The sequence below is a fragment of the Schistocerca serialis genome, chromosome 4 (genome assembly GCF_023864345.2).
Source record: "Schistocerca serialis cubense isolate TAMUIC-IGC-003099 chromosome 4, iqSchSeri2.2, whole genome shotgun sequence".
Classification (NCBI taxonomy): domain Eukaryota; kingdom Metazoa; phylum Arthropoda; class Insecta; order Orthoptera; family Acrididae; genus Schistocerca; species Schistocerca serialis.
Genome location: NC_064641.1, coordinates 122,244,107 through 122,264,788, shown reverse-complemented (window position 1 = coordinate 122,264,788; position 20,682 = coordinate 122,244,107). Strand labels below are relative to the sequence as shown.

General features: G+C 42.9%; 1 protein-coding gene across 2 annotated transcripts in view; it reads left to right on the top strand.

The window, feature by feature from the left end:
• Window positions 1-20,682, top strand: part of LOC126473965 (proton-coupled amino acid transporter-like protein pathetic) — a 442,265-nt gene that overhangs the window by 326,707 nt on the left and 94,876 nt on the right. For both annotated transcript variants that reach the window (XM_050101338.1, XM_050101340.1), the window contains exons 3-4: window positions 1,412-1,501; window positions 11,063-11,213. In XM_050101338.1, coding sequence (XP_049957295.1) covers window positions 1,412-1,501; window positions 11,063-11,213 — 241 coding nt within the window. The remainder of the gene's footprint in view (window positions 1-1,411; window positions 1,502-11,062; window positions 11,214-20,682) is intronic.

The window sequence follows — 20,682 nt, the reverse complement described above, 5'->3', positions numbered from 1 at the left end:
TGCTCAGAGCCATTTGAACCATTTTTTGAAAACGTGCTGCCCTTTGAACTTTCTCGATGTAATTCGTCAGTCCTATCTGGTAAGGATCCCACAACGTGCAGCAATATTGTAAAAGAGGACGAACAAGGGTAGTGTAGGCAGTCTCTTTAGTGGATCTGTTACATTTTCTGAGAGTGGTTAGCCTTCCCCACAATATTTTCAATCTGTTCCTTCCAGTTTAAGTTGTTCGTAATTGTAACTCCTAGGTATTTAGTTGAATTTACGGCCTTTAGATTTGACTGATTTATTGTGTAATCGAAGTTTAACGGATTCCTTTCAGCACTATGTGGATGACCTCACACTCTTCGTTATTTAGGATCAGTCGCCCATGTTTGCACCATATAGATATCTTTTCTAAATCGTTTTGCATTTGTTTTCTGATGACTTTAGGAGTCGATAAACGACAGCATCATCTGCAAACAACCTAAGACGCCTGCTCATATTGTCTCCTAAATCTTTTATGCAGATAAGGAACAGCAAAGGGCCTATAAATCTACCTTGGGGAACGCCAGAAATCACTTCTGTTTTAATCGGTGACTTTCCCTCAGTTACTAAAATGTAGACTTTCACGGCCGGAAATGTCATGTCCATTATAATTATCCGGGCTGTTATGCCGTGGTCAGTTGATGAATTGTGTGTCAATTCCCAACGTTTCGTCCCAGTCTGCGGAAGAAGATGTGTACCACCCGTCCACCATTGGGTGATGGCAACGGCGATCGACAGCAGCTGACAACGGCCAATTGCACTGACGTTTTCAAAACACGTGACTTCACGCCTCCGCGCGGGAGCGTGCGGACACGGAATTTAGCCGCAGTCAGTAGCGAGCCAGTGGGTGTGTTGGACCTTCCATCGAGCTACAGACCCTCTTGAAGATGTCCTCCGCAGAGGGGGGCGAGACGTTGGGAATTGACACAGAATTCATCAACCGACCGCGGCATAACAGCCCGGATAATTATAATGGACATTTCCGTCGGTTACTACGAACTGTGAAGTATGTGACAGGAAATCACGAATCTAGTCAGATAACTGAGACGATATTCCATAAGCACGCAATTTCAATACGAGCCTCCTATTGAACCTCAAGGAACACCACTTTTCGAACTGTTATGGAACTTTTAAAGTTTTCATTTGAATCACCCTTGTAAATGTAAATTAAATGTTGCAGTATATATTTGTAAAATTTATGTAAGAAATATTGCTAAAAGTGTCACAAAGCTGTCCACTTTTACGGTACTTTTGAGGTAGCGCCGTAGCTCTTCGAATTGATTATGTGGAGGTTGTGAAACCAAGATCACCTGAACGAATGTAACACTGCTGACTCGCTGTTAGAGTGGAATGCTGTATGAAGACATTTTTACGTTTCTTGTTTCAGGCTGCAGTTGGCACAGAGCGCTGAGCTGCAATCGCGAGAGAAACTAGACGAGTACGACCCTTTCGACAAGAGGGAGAACAAGAGCGTCAGGTAAGCAAGAAACTCTAGTGATGCACACAAGTTACGTGTGATCTACCGGGCACATTACCTCATGTAATACCTAAAACTATACCAAAATTGTGCTTCCAGCTGTTGAATACAGAGGTGGTATCCAGGAAAGCCTTTCTTGAGAAAGCTCTCAGTACTTGGAGCTGGTGATGGACGTCTGCATATATCTGTGACATTTGTCACTTCTATCATATCTCACCATGTTATGCACAGGTATCCTGGCTACGCTCAGGCAAGTGCAGAGATTTCGACACACACTGTCTGCATTACCATCTTTCCTTGGCTTTAACATTTTTATCGGAAGAGCATATTAGAAAACAATATTCCCACCAGAGTGAAATCCTTTTCGTCTCACTACATCACACGGTCGACGTCTATAAATCCTCTCCGGTAGAAGGATCGGAGCTTCAGTACTATCTGCCTCACTATGACAGGAACTCAATAAAACCACTAGCTTCAGATAACAGACAGACCCAGTTCCTACAACAACAATATTACCTGGTCTCATACTTGTTCCCACCGTTGACCCCAGTACAGATAAATACTCTCCTTCGATTTTCTCAAGCTCTCTAGCAGAGGAAGTCTAACTGAATTACTCATTCTTGAAACTCATTTCATCACGAAGCAACTCATGTTTGTACATTTTATTTTATGTATTTATCTATCAGGTTCGGTGGAACTATCCGAGGTAAAGCTACTTGGTAATGGAACGAATCAAAACATAATTTACATGATTTTGATAACAAACTATGCTTATCCATTATGGACATTTTAAACTCGTGACTGTTAACTGAATGTAAATACATAAATATGCAACCAGTTACTTTTTTGAATAGTTATTTATTAGTTCATGAACCGGTTTTCAAACCTTTTCAGGTTCATCTTCCAGGTAACCATCTGAAGATGAACACGAGAAGGTTCGAAAACCGGTTCATAAAATAATAAATATCTATTCGAAAAAGTGAGTGGCTGCAGTTTTATGTATTTACAACTTGATAACAAAATTTATACACAAAGAATTTCAGAAATGATAAAATACCTAAAATCAGAGTAGACAAATAAATGAGACGTCACGGAGAAAACTTCTCAACTACTGCGACGAACCCCCTTACAGAGTAAGAGGAGTTGACCACAATGAAAGCTTTTAACTTGGATTTGAATACTTGTCGCTTATTACTCAATTTATCCATTTCTCCTGGGAGGCTCTTGAAAATGAAACCTGTTGTGCAGTGGACACCTTTCTGTTAAGTGTTTAAGGAAGTGTCGTTCAATTTTTACCGTTTTCGTATATGGTGATAAATGAATAAATGTTACAGTTTTTTTCTGAATGAGTGAATATTATCAACAAGAAATCCCGTGAAGGAATATATGTACAGGGATTGTAGAATTAAAGTCCAGGTACACTTGCACAGTGATCTACACGAAGTTCTCGAATTGCAGATCAATCTTACCGACCTTTTCTGGGCTGACAGAGTATTTATTTGGTGAGGGCACAGAATTGCCCCAAAATATGACACCATACGAGGTAACAGAGTAGGCATAAGCAGAGTAAACAGGCCGCCCTGTTTCAATATCACTGACAATGGAGATCATTTCTATAGCGAATACAACAGCAGTTAGTTTCTGTGCAACACCTCGAAAATGATACTTCCACGAAAGCTTTCCATCTACCCTGATCCCAAGAATTTAAAATTGTCGACGTCAATGACTGTCTGACCACCTTCGGAGAAAAAAGTTTCGCTTCTACGAAAGTTCTCTATCATATAGTGAAAGCATTCTTTTTTGTTAGAGTTATGAGTTAATCTGCTCTCTGAAATGAATGTGCCGATGCTACTGTCTGTCCTATTAGCTACATCATTTACATTATGCTCGAGTCCTTTCACAACAACACTTGTGCCATCTGCCAAGAGAAAAAATTTTGAGTTATCTGGCATGCTTTGTGGCGTATAACTGATATACTGTATAGCAAGAAGAGGAACTGGACCGAAATAGAATCCTGAGGGACCCCCCCCCCCCCCCCATTTTAGATGACCCGCGGTCACATTCAAACCTCCTCACTGTTTGTTGGCACCAGAGGATAATCTTCTGCTTCCTACTTACAAGATGTTAAGTGAACCATTGTCGAGCTTTCTTTTTAATTCCATAATGTAAAACTATGTAGGGGTATAGTATTGTACACTCAATCAGATCCTTTTGTTAAATCAACTATCTTCAGCCTGTCGTATAGCCCTCCAGATGCCACTCACACAAAAGAACACACAGCGTTTCAAATGAATACTCCCTTCCTCAAACCAAACGAAAAGATAGCAAATTACGTATACTGAGATGTGTCAGTACTCTCCTGCACATTGCTTACTCAGAAACATTTTGGTTGGTAACTATCTACGTTATGTTTTTTCAACCTTTCTGTAAAGTGGTTTTCCAAATTGCATTTCAATCTCTAAGAAAACTGAACACCCTAAGAAGATTCGTTTCACACGTTATTGAGTACAGAACTACTGTAAGGTGCATTGATCTTCATAATTATTATTGAAACTTCATCACACCCATGGCAGTCTTTAATCTTTAGTGACATTGAGCATGAGAATCACTGCTGAATTCCTCTGAGCTCAGTGTAAAAAGTTTAATAGTATATTCGTGGTCGCTGCAGAAACCTCTAGTGGTAATCGAGGTCCATGCTGTCTGGCACAGATTCGAAACCCGTGGTGCTCGGTACCAGATGTAGCAGGTTTGCTAGATATTTCACCAGTCGTTAGAGAGATACGCTGGTATGACATTGTCTATGCACTCTCAACTGCTAGGGGTGCATATTTTTCGAGAATGTCACCAGTGACCTAAGCGACACAGCAAACTACAAACTATGCATCTTTTTCTCTTTTTTCTTTTTGGAGTCATCAGTCTTCTGACTGGTTTGATGCGGCCCAGCACGAGTTCCTCTTCTGCGCCAACCTCTTCATCTCAGACCAGCATCTGCAACCCTTGTCCTCAATTATTTGCTGGATGTATTTCAGTCTCTGTCTTTCTCTAACGTTTTTGCCGTATACAGTACAAGGAAGTCATTCCTTCGTGGCTTAACAGATGTCCTCTCATCCTGTCCCTCCTCCTTGTCAGTGTTTTTCACATACTCCTTTCCTCTCCGATTCAGCGCAGAACCTCCTTATTCCTTACCTTATCAGTCCACCTAATTTTCAACAGTCGTCTGTAGCATCACATCTCAAATGCTTCGATTCTCTCCTGTCCCACTTTTCTCACAGTCCATTTTTCACTACCATGCAATGCTGTACTCTAGACGTACGTGCTTAGAAATTTCTTCCTCAAATTAAGGCCTATGTTTGATACTAGTAGACTTCTCTTGGCCAGGAATGCCCTTTTTGCCATTGCTAGTCTAATTTTGATGTCCTCCTTGCTCTGTCCGTCATTGGTTATTTTGCTGCCTAGGTAGCAGAATTCCTTAACTTCATCTGCTTCCTGACCATCAATTCTGATCTTAAGTTTCTCGCTGTTCCCATTTCTGCTGCTTCTCATTACTTTCGTCTTTCTTCAATTTACTCTCAGTCCATATTCTATACTCATTATACCGTTTATTCAATTCAGCAGACCATGTAATTCTTCTTCACTTCCACTCAGGACAGCAATGTTATCACCGAATCGTATCATTGATATCCTTCCAATTCCACAGATTCTAATTCCACTCCTGCACCTTTCTTTTACTTCCATCATTTGTTCTTCGATGTACAGATTGAATAGCAGGGGCGAAAGACTACATCTCTGTCTTACACTCTTTTCAATAGAAAAACTTCGTTCTTGGTCTGCCACACTTATTATTCCCTCTTGGCTCTTGTACATATTGTATATTACCCGTCTCTCTCTATACATAGATTACTCCCTTTTTTCAGAATTTTGGACATTTTGCACCATTTTATCGTCGAACGCTTTTTTCAGGTCGACAGATCCTATCAACGTGTCTTGATTTTTCTTTAGTCTTGCGTCCATTATCAACCACAGGCTCAGAATTGCTTCTTTGGTGCCTTTATTATTTTTAAAGCCAAACTGATCGTCTTCTAATACATCCTCAATCCATTCTTGTGTAAATTATTCTCGTAAACTATGCATGCCATACTAATATCAGTCGTTATCGAATACCTTTACATGTCACGACTTCTCACCCTCTCACCCACCCCTTGGTTTGGCGAGGGTGCTGTACCTCGATGGTAGTTTTTACAAATAATTATACAAGTAATGAGTCATGTATATACGAAATTTGGATGAAATTTCTCAAGACATTTATGAGTTATACTTCTACGTCACCCAATTCGGAGACTTAGCAACACGCCTGTTGGAGTTAAGTCTTTCTTACCCCATCACAAAAATTAAGAGGCGAGAACACAAGTAAATTTTGATTTAGCATATATATTTTGAAATGGTTCAAATGGCTCTGAGCACTATGGGACTTAACTGCTGTGGTCATCAGTCCCCTAGAACTTAGAACTACTTAAACGTAACTAACCTAAGGACATCACACAGATCCATGCCCGTGGCAGGATTCGAACCTGCGACCGTAGCAGTCGCGCGTTTCCAGACTGTAGAGCCTAGAACCGCTCGGCCACTCTGGCCGGCATATATTTTGATTTAGCATATATATATATGGTCATCTATGGACCGCATACAACTTAAGACTTATGGTGTTTCTTTTTCTTCCGTTCCTCCCAGTACTTCTCCATTTTCCCGCCAACTGCTCGTCTCTTCTCATTTGTCCACACTCCCTTGGATCGAGGTTTTGGCTCATCTTCTACATAGTTTGCGTTTTCTATAAGTAGCCTAAAGTTATTCCTGTCAAGTTATTATTTCTTCTGTAACACGTATTTTGTAGGCGTCTTTCTTTACTGCTTCTATCCATCCTACAGTTTATTTCAGATTACTAACGTAATTAAAAATTTTCTTTGTAATCCGTGTTTCTTCCATTCTTTTTAAATGTCCATAAAATTTTAGCCGTCTCTTCCTCATTGTATCTGTGGTCGTTCCTGTATTTTTGTAAAGGTTTTCATTTCTCCTTTTAATCCACCTATGTTCCTTGTTTTTCTCCGGACCCAGAATTTTATTAATATTTTTCTCTCTCTTTCTTCTAGTTCTCTTAATTCACCTTTCTTATTCAATGTTAGGCACTCTGATCCATACATTTCTTGTGTCCTAATAACTGAATTATAATGTTTAATCTTCGCTTGTATATATATATATATATATATATATAGTGTTACAAAAAGGTACGGCCAAACTTTCAGGAAACATCCCTCACACACAAATAGAGAAAAGATGTTATGTGGACATGTGCCCGGAAACGCTTAATTTCCATGTTAGAGCTCATTTTAGTTTCTTTCACCTACGCTCAGTGGAGCACGTTATTATGATTTCATATGGGATACTCTACCTGTGCTGCTAGAACATGTGCCTTTACAAGTACGACACAACATGTGGTTCATGCACGATGGAGCTCCTGCACATTTCAGTCGAAGTGTTCGTACGCTTTTCAACAACAGATTCGGTGACCGATGAATTGAGGCGGACCAATTCCAGGCCTCCACGCTCTCCTGACCTCAACCCTCTTGACTTTCATTTATGGGGGCATTTGAAAGCTCTTGTCTACGCAACCCCGGTACCAAATGTAGAGACTCTTCGTGCTCGTATTCTGGACGGCTGTGATACAATACGCCATTCTCCAGGGCTCCATCAGCGCATTAGGGATTCCATGCGACGGAGGGTGGATGCATGTATCCTCGTTAACGGAAGACATTTTGAACATTTTCTGTAACAGTGTTTGAAGTCCCGCTGGTACTTTCTGTTACTACGTGTTTCCATTCCATGATTAATGTGATTTGAAGAGAAGTACTAAAATGAGCTCTAACATGGAAAGTAAGCGTTTCCGGACACATTTCCACATAACATATTTTCTTTCTTTGTGTGTGAGGAATGTTTCCTGAAAGTTTGGCCGTACCTTTTTGTAACAACCCGTAAATGTGTGTATGTGTGTGTGTGTGTGTGTGTGTGTGTGTGTGTGTGTGTGTCAATTCCCTTCAGCAGTACCTTAGACATTATTCGACTCCATGCCACGTCGTGTTGCGGCACTTCTCTGTGCTCGCGGCGGCCATACACGATATTAGGCAGGTTGTGGCGGGGCGTGGTTTAATTTTTCGTCGCTCGTCGTACTGTTCAAACTTAAAGTCCACCTACCTCCGAACGGCGTCCACTCACTGTCCCTTCGCTCTGCAGGTGTAGATACTGACAAAACGACGTGAAAGCAGCGTTGAAGAAAGACGTCGCCTAATATCTATCCTGCAAAGTCCGCGTAAACTCTCGTAGCAGTTCCTGTATTGTGATTTAACATAATTTCGGGTGGTAATGAGGTGAATTTCGACTGAAATAAGTGTCCTAATATTTTCAGACTAGTAATGTTTATTTCTGAATAACAAAAATTTACGCGCTACCAAGTCCTTAGTTATTGAAAAACTATTCTTTCATTCTTAATTCTCAGTCAAACACAAACTTCACACGCAAAGCAGTCAGAATTTTGCACAAGTCCAACCCGACTGGAGACGCGATCTCACAGTCACTGATCCGCTACTCTGAGTTTTACAAAAAAAATGGCTCTAAGCACTATGGGACTTAACATTTGAGGTCATCAGTCCCCTAGAACTTAGAACTACTTAAACCTAACTAACCTAAGGACATCACACACAACTATGCCCGAGGCAGGATTCGAACCTGTGACCGTAGCAGTCGCGTGGTTCCGGACTGAAGTGCCTAGAACCGCTCGGCCACCACGGCCGGCTGAGTTATACATTCAGTCTTTTTCAGTGATCTTTATAACAAAAGATTTTCGCCAAATATTCTATAATTAAATACAGAATACGGCACACGGAATTTTCATAAAGGCCGAAGCTTCACGCGCGACTAACTTTCCAACAAAACACTTCCGAAACTCCAAACTTTCATCAAACTGGTTGTAACTATATCAGTGTTAGTCACGACACGTATTAAACACGAGCAACTCAATTTTCCTTCAGTTTACACATAATGAGAATCATCGTATTTAACATGTGTTTCCGTGTCCGAAGCTGGCGAGCGACTCTCCTTGATGCTGCTTCTATCACGGCGTATCTATCTAGCAGTGCACAGGAACTGCTTGATTCTGATTGGTTGATTTGTTTGACTAGCCAATCAGAATCATCGTTCGAGATCATTCTCGCACCAAAACTGGCCTGTGCCAATCACTATTCAAAGATACAATTACTTCATTACAACGTGCAAATACTAATATAATGTTTAAGAAATCCAAACGAAAGGAAAACTAAACTTGAAATACATTTAGAAAATGATTATACTTTCAACTGTTTTTTCTGGCTGCCTCCTTAAAAAGCAAGTACCCTTAGACATACGTCATCATCAAAGTGGGCACAAATATCTTTCCCACCCTATGATTGCGTAATGTGTTACACAAATTTAATCTTGAAATTTAACGTATGTCCCACATACACACTCTCACTCTCTCTCACTTACTCCCATATCAATATCAGACACAAATAATAATTTTGTCTGATTTTTATATTACGAAAACGAAAAATAATTAAAGTTATAATATAAAATCTCAAGTAATTAATTCTACACACTGACAGTTCTGTTTATGTTTTCAAATTGTACCAAAAGATAAATTGTTATAGTTCCTAACTGCATTTAATTCCCTAAGTGTCAGTTTTTGACTTTTTAAGCAATTTTTTCTATCTCCGAAACTATGAAAGTTACAATGTTGAAATTTTTATACAATCTTCTACTGAATAACAAAAACTAGTGCACCTACTTTGAAAATGATTGAATGATATTTAATATCGTTCATTTAGGTTCATATGTGGTATGAATATACTGTCGCTCGAAGTGACACAGGAGCCATTCTCATGCTGCAGTAGCAGCAGGTACACATGACTCATTGGTAGGACACAACTTGCAGTTTCTTTCACAGCCTCTGCTGAAAAATGGTTCAAATGGCTCTGAGCACTATGGGACTCAACTGCTGAGGTCATTAGTCCCCTAGAACTTAGAACTAGTTAAACCTAACTAACCTAAGGACATCACAAACATCCATGCCCGAGGCAGGATTCGAACCAGCGACCGTAGCGGTCTTGCGGTTCCAGACTGCAGCGCCTTTAACCGCACGGCCACTTCGGCCGGCTCACAGCCTCTGCCTCCGACACTGTGGCTTGTGCTGCAGTGTATGTTATCGCGAAGTAGCTCCCGACGTCACGAGGTGTACCAGTTTCTTGGCTCTTCATAAACATTAATCTGGTCTATGCTACGTCACGTAGCGGCACTTCTGCGCAATATCGTGTAGGGCCGCCACGAGCCCGTAGAAGTGCTGCAGCACAACGTGGCATGGACTCTACTAATGTCTGAAGTAGTGCTGGAGGCAGCTGACACCATGAATCCTGCAGGGCTGTACGTAAATCCGCAAGAGTACGAAGGAGCGGAGATCTCTTCTGAATAGCATGTTCCAACGCATCCCAGATATGCTCAATAATGTCCTGGACGGGTGGGGTGTAGCATTGTCCTCCTGGAATTGCCCAAATTCGTCGGTAAACACAATGGACATAATTGGATGCAGGTGATCAGACAGGGTGCTTATGCGCGTGTCACTTGTCAGAATCGTATCTAGATGTGTCAGGGGTCCCATATCACTCCAACTACAGACGTTCCACACCATTAGAAAGCCTCCACCAGCTTGAACAGTTCCCTGGTGACATGCAGGGTCCATGGATTCATGAGGTTATCTCCATACCCGCACACGTTTATCCGCTCGATAAAATTAGAAACGAGACTCGTCCGACAAGGCAACAAGTTTCCAGTCATCAGCAATCCAATGTCGCTGTTGACGGGCCCAGTCGAGGTGTAAAGCTTTGTGTCGTGCAGTCACCAAGGGTACAACAGTGGGCCGTCGGCTCCGAAAGCCCATATCGTTTCGTTGAATAGTTCGCACGCTGATATTTGTTCATGGCGTAGCACTGAAATCTGCAGAAATTTGCGGAAGGGTAGCACTTCTGTCAGGTTTTACGATTCTCGTCAGGCGTCGTTGGTCCCGTTCCTGCAGAATCTTTTTCCGGCCGCAGCGATATAGGATGTTTATGTTTTACCGGATTCCTGATATTCACGGCACAATCTTGAAATTGTCGTAAGGGAAAATCTCCACTTCATCGCTACCTCGAAGATGCTGTGTCCCACCGCTCGTACGCCGCCTGTAACACCACGCTCAAACTCACTTAAATCTTGATAACCTGCCATTGTAGTAGCAGTAGCCGATCTAACAACTAGGTCAAACACTTGTTGTCGTATACAGGCGTTGCCGAGCGTAGCGCCCTATTCTGCCTGTTTACATATCTCTATATTTGAATACGTATGCCTATACCATTTTCTTTGGCGCTTCAGTGTGTATAGTCAGATGCGTAAGTGAGGAGACGGTTACGTGATGTGTGTGTGTAACGTGCGAGCCCGTGTGTGTTGCAGCGACGGCGGCGCGCTGATGCACCTGCTGAAGGGCAGCCTGGGTACGGGCATTCTGGCGATGCCGATGGCCTTCCGCAACTCGGGACTCGCCTTCGGCGCCGTCGCCACGCTGGTTATCGGTTTCGTCTGCACCCACTGCGTCGGCATGCTGGTGAGTGCACTACACTTAACCTGGCACTGCAAACTACAACTCAACGTGCTGTACATCAAGTTCTAATTATTGCGTGTATGAAAACCTCTCGTAAAAGATCGGGGACCATCCTCATCACTAGATTACCTGGGGTCTTGTTTTTATTGCGAAATCCCTTTATCAACATTCTTCCTGCCACATGAAATCCCTACCTACGGCTACGTCTGTAATGAGAGCAGCGCTGCAACCTCAGTGGTGATCGGGACCATGCGCTTTGTGTGCCCCGTTCACCGCGAGGATGTGCCCCGAATCTTAATCACAAACTTACACTGTGTGCGAGGTGTCGCTTTACAGCGAAAAGCACGAGAGGCATGAGCAGTTCTCCGTCGAATCCATGTCCTCCACAGCGACGTCATTCGAACCTTCGGCCGGCATGATGAGAAGCAAAACATTGAAGAACGTCCAAATACTGGTCGCCAACAGCCGCTTCGTCACCTGACGACGGCTATTACAAATTATTGACGTATTGTTGCATATAATTTCGGGCGTATAGACGCAAAAATTTCACTGCACGCCGCAATTTTATGGAACAACCATTGCGCCGCGAAGACATGAAGAGGCATATTGACCTATTTATTGCCTGTCCGCTTATGACACGCGATCGCGGGCCGACGTTTTTTTAAAGATTTTTCTGGTATTTCGCCACCACGAGTGGCTGTCATTAGGAAACGCTCGCCCTCCATATCTGGTGTCGGAGTGCACCATACGTCGTGGATATCTGCACTCCAACTAGCAATGGAGGCGGCACGTTTGATAGGTCCAGTCACTCATGATGGCGAAACATCAGAAAAATCATTAAATAAACGTCCCACCACAATCCCGAGTCAGAAACCGACAGGCATTACGTAAACAAATGGCCAGGAAAGCCTCAACAATTTTCTACAAATTATTGCTTTTAGATACAACGAAAAGAATACATCACAATGGCTCTACCGAACCATGTCCACTAGATTAATTTGACTTCGTGGCCCCCATTGTGATCGAAAATACACTATCCGATCAAACTTATCCGGAAAGTTGTTAGTGGACATTAATATGTTATAAGTACACCCTACGCCTTTATGACTGCTAGAGCTCTGCTGGGGATGCTTTCAATGACTGAATGTCTGTGGAGGAGTTACAGCTCATTCGTCCTCAAGAACCGAAAGCAGAGAAGTTGGTGGCGATTTATTTATATAGTCTTCATAATTACAGCCTGTTACCTAAAAAGCTAAAATGGGCCGTGCAAACCACATTTCCTCGGACAGTGAAAAAATGAAATGATCGTATGGCATTGTTGGCCTACAAATGCAAGTCTCATTTCAGTCTGCGCCACACTGAGCGACTTGCGTGCCGGTGATGAGTATGAAATGATGATGACAACACAACACCCAGTCTACGAGCGGAGAAAACCTCCAACCCGCACGGGAATCGAACCCCGGCCCACTACAAGGGAGGCAAGCAGGCGGACTCCTGCAATAGTAATGTTGTTGTTGTTGTGGTCTTCAGTCCTGAGACTGGTTTGATGCAGCTCTCCATGCTACTCTATCCTGCGCAAGCTTCTTCATCTCCCAGTACCTACTGCAACCTACATCCTTCTGAATCTGCTTAGTGTATTCATCTCTTGGTCTCCCTCTACGATTTTTACCCTCCACGCTGCCCTCCAATGCTAAATTTGTGATCCCTTGATGCCTCAAAACATGTCCTACCAACCGATCCCTTCTTCTAGTCAAGTTGTGCCACAAACTTCTCTTCTCCCCAATCCTATTCAATACCTCCTCATTAGTTACGTGATCTACCCACCTTATCTTCAGCATTCTTCTGTAGCACCACATTTCGAAAGCTTCTATTCTCTTCTTGTCCAAACTAGTCATCGTCCATGTTTCACTTCCATACATGGCTACACTCCATACAAATATTTTCAGAAACGACTTCCTGACACTTAAATCTATAATCGATGTTAACAAATTTCTCTTCTTCAGAAACGATTTCCTTGCCATTGCCAGTCTACATTTTATATCCTCTCTACTTCGACCATCATCAGTTATTTTACTCCCTAAATAGCAAAATTCCTTTACTACTTTAAGTGTCTCATTTCCTAATCTAATTCCCTCAGCATCACCCGATTTAATTTGACTACATTCCATTATCCTTGTTTTGCTTTTGTTGATGTTCATCTTATATCCTCCTTTCAAGACACTGTCCATTCCATTCAACTGTTCTTCCAAGTCCTTTGCTGTCTCTGACAGAATTACAATGTCATCGGCGAACCTCAAAGTTTTTACTTCTTCTCCATGAATTTTAATACCTACTCCGAATTTATCTTTTGTTTCCTTTACTGCTTGCTCAATATACAGATTGAATAACATCGGGGACAGGCTACAACCCTGTCTCACTCCTTTCCCAACCACTGCTTCCATTTCATGCCCCTCGACTCTTATAACTGCCATCTGGTTTCTGTACAAATTGTAAATAGCCTTTCGCTCCCTGTATTTTACCCCTGCCACCTTCAGAATTTGAAAGAGAGTATTCCGGTTAACATTGTCAAAAGCTTTCTCTAAGTCTACAAATGCTAGAAATGTAGATTTGCCTTTTCTTAATCTTTCTTCTAAGATAAGTCGTAAGGTTAGTATTGCCTCACGTGTTCCAACATTTCTACGGAATCCAAACTGATCTTCCCCGAGGTCCGCTTCTACCAGTTTTTCCATTCGTCTGTAAAGAATTCGTGTTCGTATTTTGCAGCTGTGACTTATTAAACTGGTAGTTCGGTAATTTTCACATCTGTCAACACCTGCTTTCTTTGGGATTGGAATTATTATATTCTTCTTGAAGTCTGAGGGTATTTCGCCTGTCTCATACATCTTGCTCACCAGATGGTAGAGTTTTGCCATGACTGGCTCTCCCAAGGCCATCAGTAGTTCTAATGGAATGTTGTCTATTCCCGGGGCATTGTTTCGACTCAGGTCTTTGTCAAATTCTTCACGCAGTATCTTATCTCCCATTTCGTCTTCATCTACATCCTCTTTCATTTCCATAATATTGTCCTCAAGTACATCGCCCTTGTATAAACCCTCTATATACTCCTTCCACCTTTCTGCTTTCCCTTCTTTGCTTGGAACTGGGTTGCCATCTGAGCTCTTGATATTCATACAAGTAGTTCTCTTCTCTCCAAAGGTCTCTTTAATTTTCCTGTAGGCAGTATCTATCTTACCCCTAGTGAGACAAGCCTCTACATCCTTACATTTGTCCTCTACCCATCCCTGCTTAGCCATTTTGCACTTCCTGTCGATCTCATTTTTGAGACGTTTGTATTCCTTTTTGCCTGCTTCATTTACTGCATTTTTATATTTTTTCCTTTCATCAATTAAATTCAATATTTCTTCTGTTACCCAAGGATTTCTATTAGCCCTCGTCTTATTACCTACTTGATCGTCTGCTGCCTTCACTACTTCATCCGTCAGATCTACCCATTCTTCTTCTACTGTATTTCTTACCCCCATTCCTGTCAATTGTTCCCTTATGCTCACCCTCAAACTCTCTACAACCTCTGGTTCTTTCAGTTTATCCAGGTCCCATCTCCTTAAATTCCCACCTTTTTGCAGTTTCTTCAGTTTCAATCTACAGGTCATAACCAATAGATTGTGGTCAGAATCTACATCTGCCCCTGGAAATGTCTTACAATTTAAAACCTGGTTCCTAAATCTCTGTCTTACCATTATATAATCTATCTGATACCTTTTAGTATCTCCAGGATTCTTCCAGGTATACAACCTTCTTTTATGATTCTTGAACCAAGTGTTAGCTATGATTAAGTTATGCTCTGTGCAAAATTCTACAAGGCGGCTTCCTCTTTCGTTTCTTCCCCCCAATCCATATTCACCTACTATGTTTCCTTCTCTCCCTTTTCCTACTGACGAATTCCAGTCACCCATGACTATTAAATTTTTGTCTCCCTTCACTACCTGAATAATTTCTTTTATCTCGTCATACATTTCATCAATTTCTTCATCATCTGCAGAGCTAGTTGGCATATAAACTTGTACTACTGTAGTAGGCATGGGCTTTGTGTCTATCTTGGCCATAATAATGCGTTCACTATGCTGTTTGTAGTAGCTTACCCGCACTCCTATTTTTTTATTCATTATTAAACCTACTCCTGCATTACCCCTATTTGATTTTGTATTTATAACCCTGTAATCACCTGACCAAAAGTCTTGTTCCTCCTGCCACCGAACTTCATTAATTCCCACTATATCTAACTTTAACCTATCCATTTCCCTTTTTAAATTTTCTAACCTACCTGCCCGATTAAGGGATCTGACATAGCACGCTCCGATCCGTAGAACGGCAGTTTTCTTTCTCCTGATAACGACGTCCTCTTGAGTAGTCCCCGCCCGGAGATCCGAATGGGGGACTATTTTACCTCCGGAATATTTTACCCAAGAGGACGCCATCATCATTTAATCATACAGTGAAGCTGCACGTCCTCGGGAAAAATTACAGCTGTAGTTTCCCCTTGCTTTCAGCCGTTCGCAGTACCAGCACAGGAGAGCCGTTTTGGTTAATGTTACAAGGCCAGATCAGTCAATCATCCAGACTGTTGCCCCTGCAACTACCGAAAAGGCTGCTGCCCCTCTTCAGGAACCACACGTTTGTCTGGCCTCTCAACAGATACCCCTCCGTTGTGGTTGCACCTACGGTACGGCCATCTGTATCGCTGAGGCACGCAAGCCTCCCCACCAACGGCAAGGTCCATGGTTCATGGGGCAATAGTAATAACTTATGTATTAATAATTTATTTCTGTTACTTAATTTAAAAAAAAATGATTCTACTACTACGGAACTACGTTAAAACCCTTAACCACTTACCTAGCTGCTAATCTATTACAAACGCTACAGAATTTGTTCTCTGTGTATGCATTTATTTTGGCACATTTAACTTGTAAATGGCCGTATCCACTACCAGATCGGCCCTCACGGTATCCCGGTCAAGAGCCATAGTCTGCTGGATTCCTTTGGCGTCGGGCATAGTGTCAGCAGCTATTCCACTGTGTAGCGAGTAATTCTACACTTCACTGTTACTTCTTAAAGTCCACACCTCCATGATCGCTTGCACCAACGCAATGTAGGTTCTTGGGACAGTATTTCACTCGGCGGTCGCAGACCTCTGTTATCTTCTTCCATAGACAGAGTATGTTGTCTTGTTTGGATGGCAGCATGATTACTCACGACTGAATGCCTCGTGAAGTCTCCATTGGACTTCCTGGTCACTGGGGCTGCAGTCCAAGATGCACCAGGTCGACTCACTCCTTAGTGCTGCGTTGGGATTCAATATCCTTAATACGTGACGCTCATTACCCGCTGCATCTTCATAGAGCGTGCAGTCCCACACTGTGTGTTCTGGTGTGCCCACACTGCCACAGGCTCAGCTGTCATTCGTCTGATTTTGTGTAGGGCCATGGCCAGCCAAGTAACGTATGAAACCACTTGATGGGTTAAGATATCTCGTTTTTAACCTCTCCCTGATGTTAGCGAGAAATTCGTACGTTCTACTAGCCGTGCCTGAAGTGTCCCACTCATCTTTCCACAGTTGTAGTAGGAGACCTTCTATTGCATTTTTCGAATTGGCCTCAGTTCCAAGCACCCTTCGTCCTTCCATTTGATTGCCTTTCTCTAACCAGTAAACGGCCCCTCTTTACTTAATTTCCAAGTCCAGTGAGCATAGTCCTAAAATTACTATGACAGCATCATTCGGGGTACGTAGTAGGCGCCCATTAAAATTAGTAGCACGCTTAGTTGAACTCTTCTCACTACTGAGGCTCGCTTCATTAGCTGCGATCTATGAGCCCAAAGGCTATCACCATATCCTGCGACTGATGCTAACATACACACATAAAAAACGGTTTTGCATCACCTCGGGCCCGAGAGTTCCGGAACTCGTACAGAAAATTGGAATAGAGATCAACATAAACATCATTTCCACCCTTTTTATTGCTCATGAAAACTGCACACTGCATGTTGTACCACCATACAGTGAGACCTTCCGAGGTTGTGATCCAGATTGTTGTACACTCAGGTACCTCCAATACCCAGTAGCACGTCCTCTTGCATTGATGCATGCTTGTATTCATCGTAGCATATTATCCAAAAATTCATCAAGACACTGTTGGTCCTCTTTGTCCCCCTCCTCAACGGGGATTCAGCTTAGTGGTTGGTGGGTCACGTCGTCCATAAACAGCCCTTTTCAATCTACCCCAGGCAATTCCGTTAGGGTTCATGTCTGGAGAACATGCTGGCCACTCAAGTCCAGCGATGTCGTTATCCTGAAGGAAGTCATTCTCAAGATGTCCACTGTTACTGTCTTCGTTATTTTCTTTCCTGAGCATGTTAAAGAAACATGTCGTCCGTGGCAATCGTCTCCAAGGCAGTTATACAGTGCTTCTGGGCTCCCTGAATCCCTGAAGCGACCGATGAAAGACGGCCTATACAGGTTACCGAAACCGCCAGCAATATCAGTCATCACCTGTTGCTAGCGAAATCGCCTTATTAATTGCGTCTTCAGATGACTTACTGGTGAGGGCTCGTGTCGTGGAGCAGTCTGTAATCTTGTAATCTTTAGCATAATAGTTTTTCTTATATCTTGCCGATAACGTTCAAAAGACAAATTGGTTTGTAGGATTTTGGTATCATTCGATCCTTATCTTGCCCTTTACTAATTGTTACCGCTTCCGCGTTTTCCACAGTGCGAGGACCCTCCATTACAAGAGACACTCATTGTACATATAGAACAAATAACTACACTACTGGACATTAAAATTGCTAAATAACGAAGATGACGTGCTACAGACGCGAAATTTAACCGACAGGAAGAAGATACTGTAATATGCAAATGATTAGCTTTTCAGAGCACTCACATAAGGTTGGCGCCAGTGGCAACACCTACAACGTGCTGACATGAGGAAAGTTTCCAATCGATTTCTCATACACAAACAGCAGTTGACAGGAGTTGCCTGGTGAGACGTTATTGTGATGCATCGTGTAAGGAGGAGAAATGCTTACCATTACGTTTCCGACTTTGATAAAGGTCGGATTGTAGCCTATCGCGATTGCGGTTTATCGTATCGCGACATTGATGCTCGCGTTGGTCGAGATCCAATGACTGTTAGCAGAATATGGAATCGGTAGGTTCAGGAGGGTAATACGGAACACCGTGCTGGATCCCAACGGCTACGTATCACTAGCAGTCGAGATGACAGGCATCTTATCCGCATGGCTGTAACGGATCGGGCAGCCACGTCTCGATCCCTGAGTCAAAAGTTGGGGAAGTTTACAAGACAACAACTATCTGCACCAACAGTTCGACGACGTTTGCAGCAGCAGGGACTATCAGCTGGGAGACCATGGCTGCAGTTACCCTCGACGCTGCATCACAGACAGGAGCACCTGCGATGGTGTACTCAACGACGAACCTGGGTGCACGAATGGCAAAACGTCATTTTTTCGGATGAATTCATGTTCTGTTTACAGCATCATGATGGTCATATCCGTATTTGGCTACATCGCGGTGATCGCACATTGGAAGCGCGTGTTCGTCATCCCCATACTGGCGTATCACCCGGCGTGATAGTATGGGGTGCCATTGGTTACACATCTCGGTCACCTCTTGTTCGCATTGACGGCATTTTGAACAGTGGACGTTAGATTTCAGATGTGTTACGATCCGTTGCTCTACCTATCATTCGACCCCTGCGAAACCCTACATTTCAGCAGGATAATGCACGACCGCATGTTGCAGGTCCTGTACGGGCCTTCCTGGATACAGAAAATGTTCGACTGTTGCCCTGGCCAGCACATTCTCCAGATCTCTCACCAGTTGAAAAACGTCTGGTCAATGGTGGCCGAGCAACTGGCTCGTCATAATACGCCAGTCACCACTCTTGATGAACTGTGGTATTGCGTTGAAGCTTCATGGGCAGCTGTACCTGTACACGCCATCCAAGCTCTGTATGACTCAATGCCCAGGCGTATCAAGGCCGTTATTACGGCCAGAGGTGGTTGTTCTGGGTACTGATTTCTCAGGATCTATGAGCCAAAATGGCGTGAAAATGTAATCATATGTCAGTTCTAGTATAATATATTTACCCAATGAAGACCCATTTATCATCTGCATTTCTTCTTGGTGTAGCAATTTTAATGGCCAGTAGTGTATGTAATTGGTCACATAAGGTTTCGGCAGGTATCCCGTCCGGCCCTGGAGATTTTTCTTTTTCTCTTTCAAATTTATTTGCTTTATTTCTTCATGTGCGAAAGGATACATAAGTTTGTTGTTTCTATATTCTTCCTGTAACATTCTGCGTTACATATGCTCATCATCCGTCACGCCTTCTTCTCCATTGTGAGGAGGTTGTGTTTGGATTAGCAGGGCAACTGACTGTTGCCAATTTCTGTTACCGTGGCATCAACACTTTTGTTCGTGGATAAGACTGTTGGTGATCGTATTTTCTTGCAGACTATTTTATATGGTACATGCCAGGAATCAGTTTTTAACTTAGCCCACACAAACTGCTTCCATAGTTCAATCTTTGTTTTCCACAAGACTTCCTTAAAACGTCGTTCAAAATACCTAGTGGTACCGCACCCTGAGGAATTCGGCCAAGTTGACATTCTAACTCATTCCAAAGGTAATCCATTGCGTTGAAGACAGGATTCTGGGCAGGCCAGTCCACTTCAGAATTGTTATTGTTCACGAACCGTTGGCCCACAGATACTGGTTGATGACAGGGTGCACGGTCAAGCTGATACACTCGTCATCTCCGAGCTGTTCCTCTACTGTACGCGGTACACAATGCCGAAAAATGACTTCGTATCCTACCACGTTTATCGTTTTCTTACGCGCAATAAAAAGACCGCTCTCTAACTACGAAAACCACCCCATACTGCAATATCGCCTCCTCTGCACTTCAATGTTCGCGTTGCACATAGTGACAGGTAACGTTCTCCAAGCATTCGCCAAAACCGAACCGTTCCATCATCTTGTCGCAGTGTATAATATGACTGATCACTCCAAAACACTTGTTTCCAGTCTTCCACTGTCCAGTGGCGTGGCTTTTTACACCACCTCCAACGATGCTTACAAGGGAACCTCCCCATCGCATCCCATCCCCCCCCCCCTCCACAGGTTTAGTTATAAGTTAGCACAGTGGATAGTCCTTGAAAAACTGAACACAGATCAATCGAGAAAACAGGAAGGAGTTGTGTGAAACTATGAAAAAAATAAGCGAAATATACAAACTGAGTAGTCCATGGGCAAGATAGGCAAAATCAAGGAGAGAGTGAGCTCAGGAGCGCCGTGGTCCCGTGGTTAGCGTGAGCAGTTGCGGAACGAGAGGTCCTTGTTTCAAGTCTTCCATCGAGTGAAAAGTTTAATTTTTTATTTTCAAAGTTCAGGCAC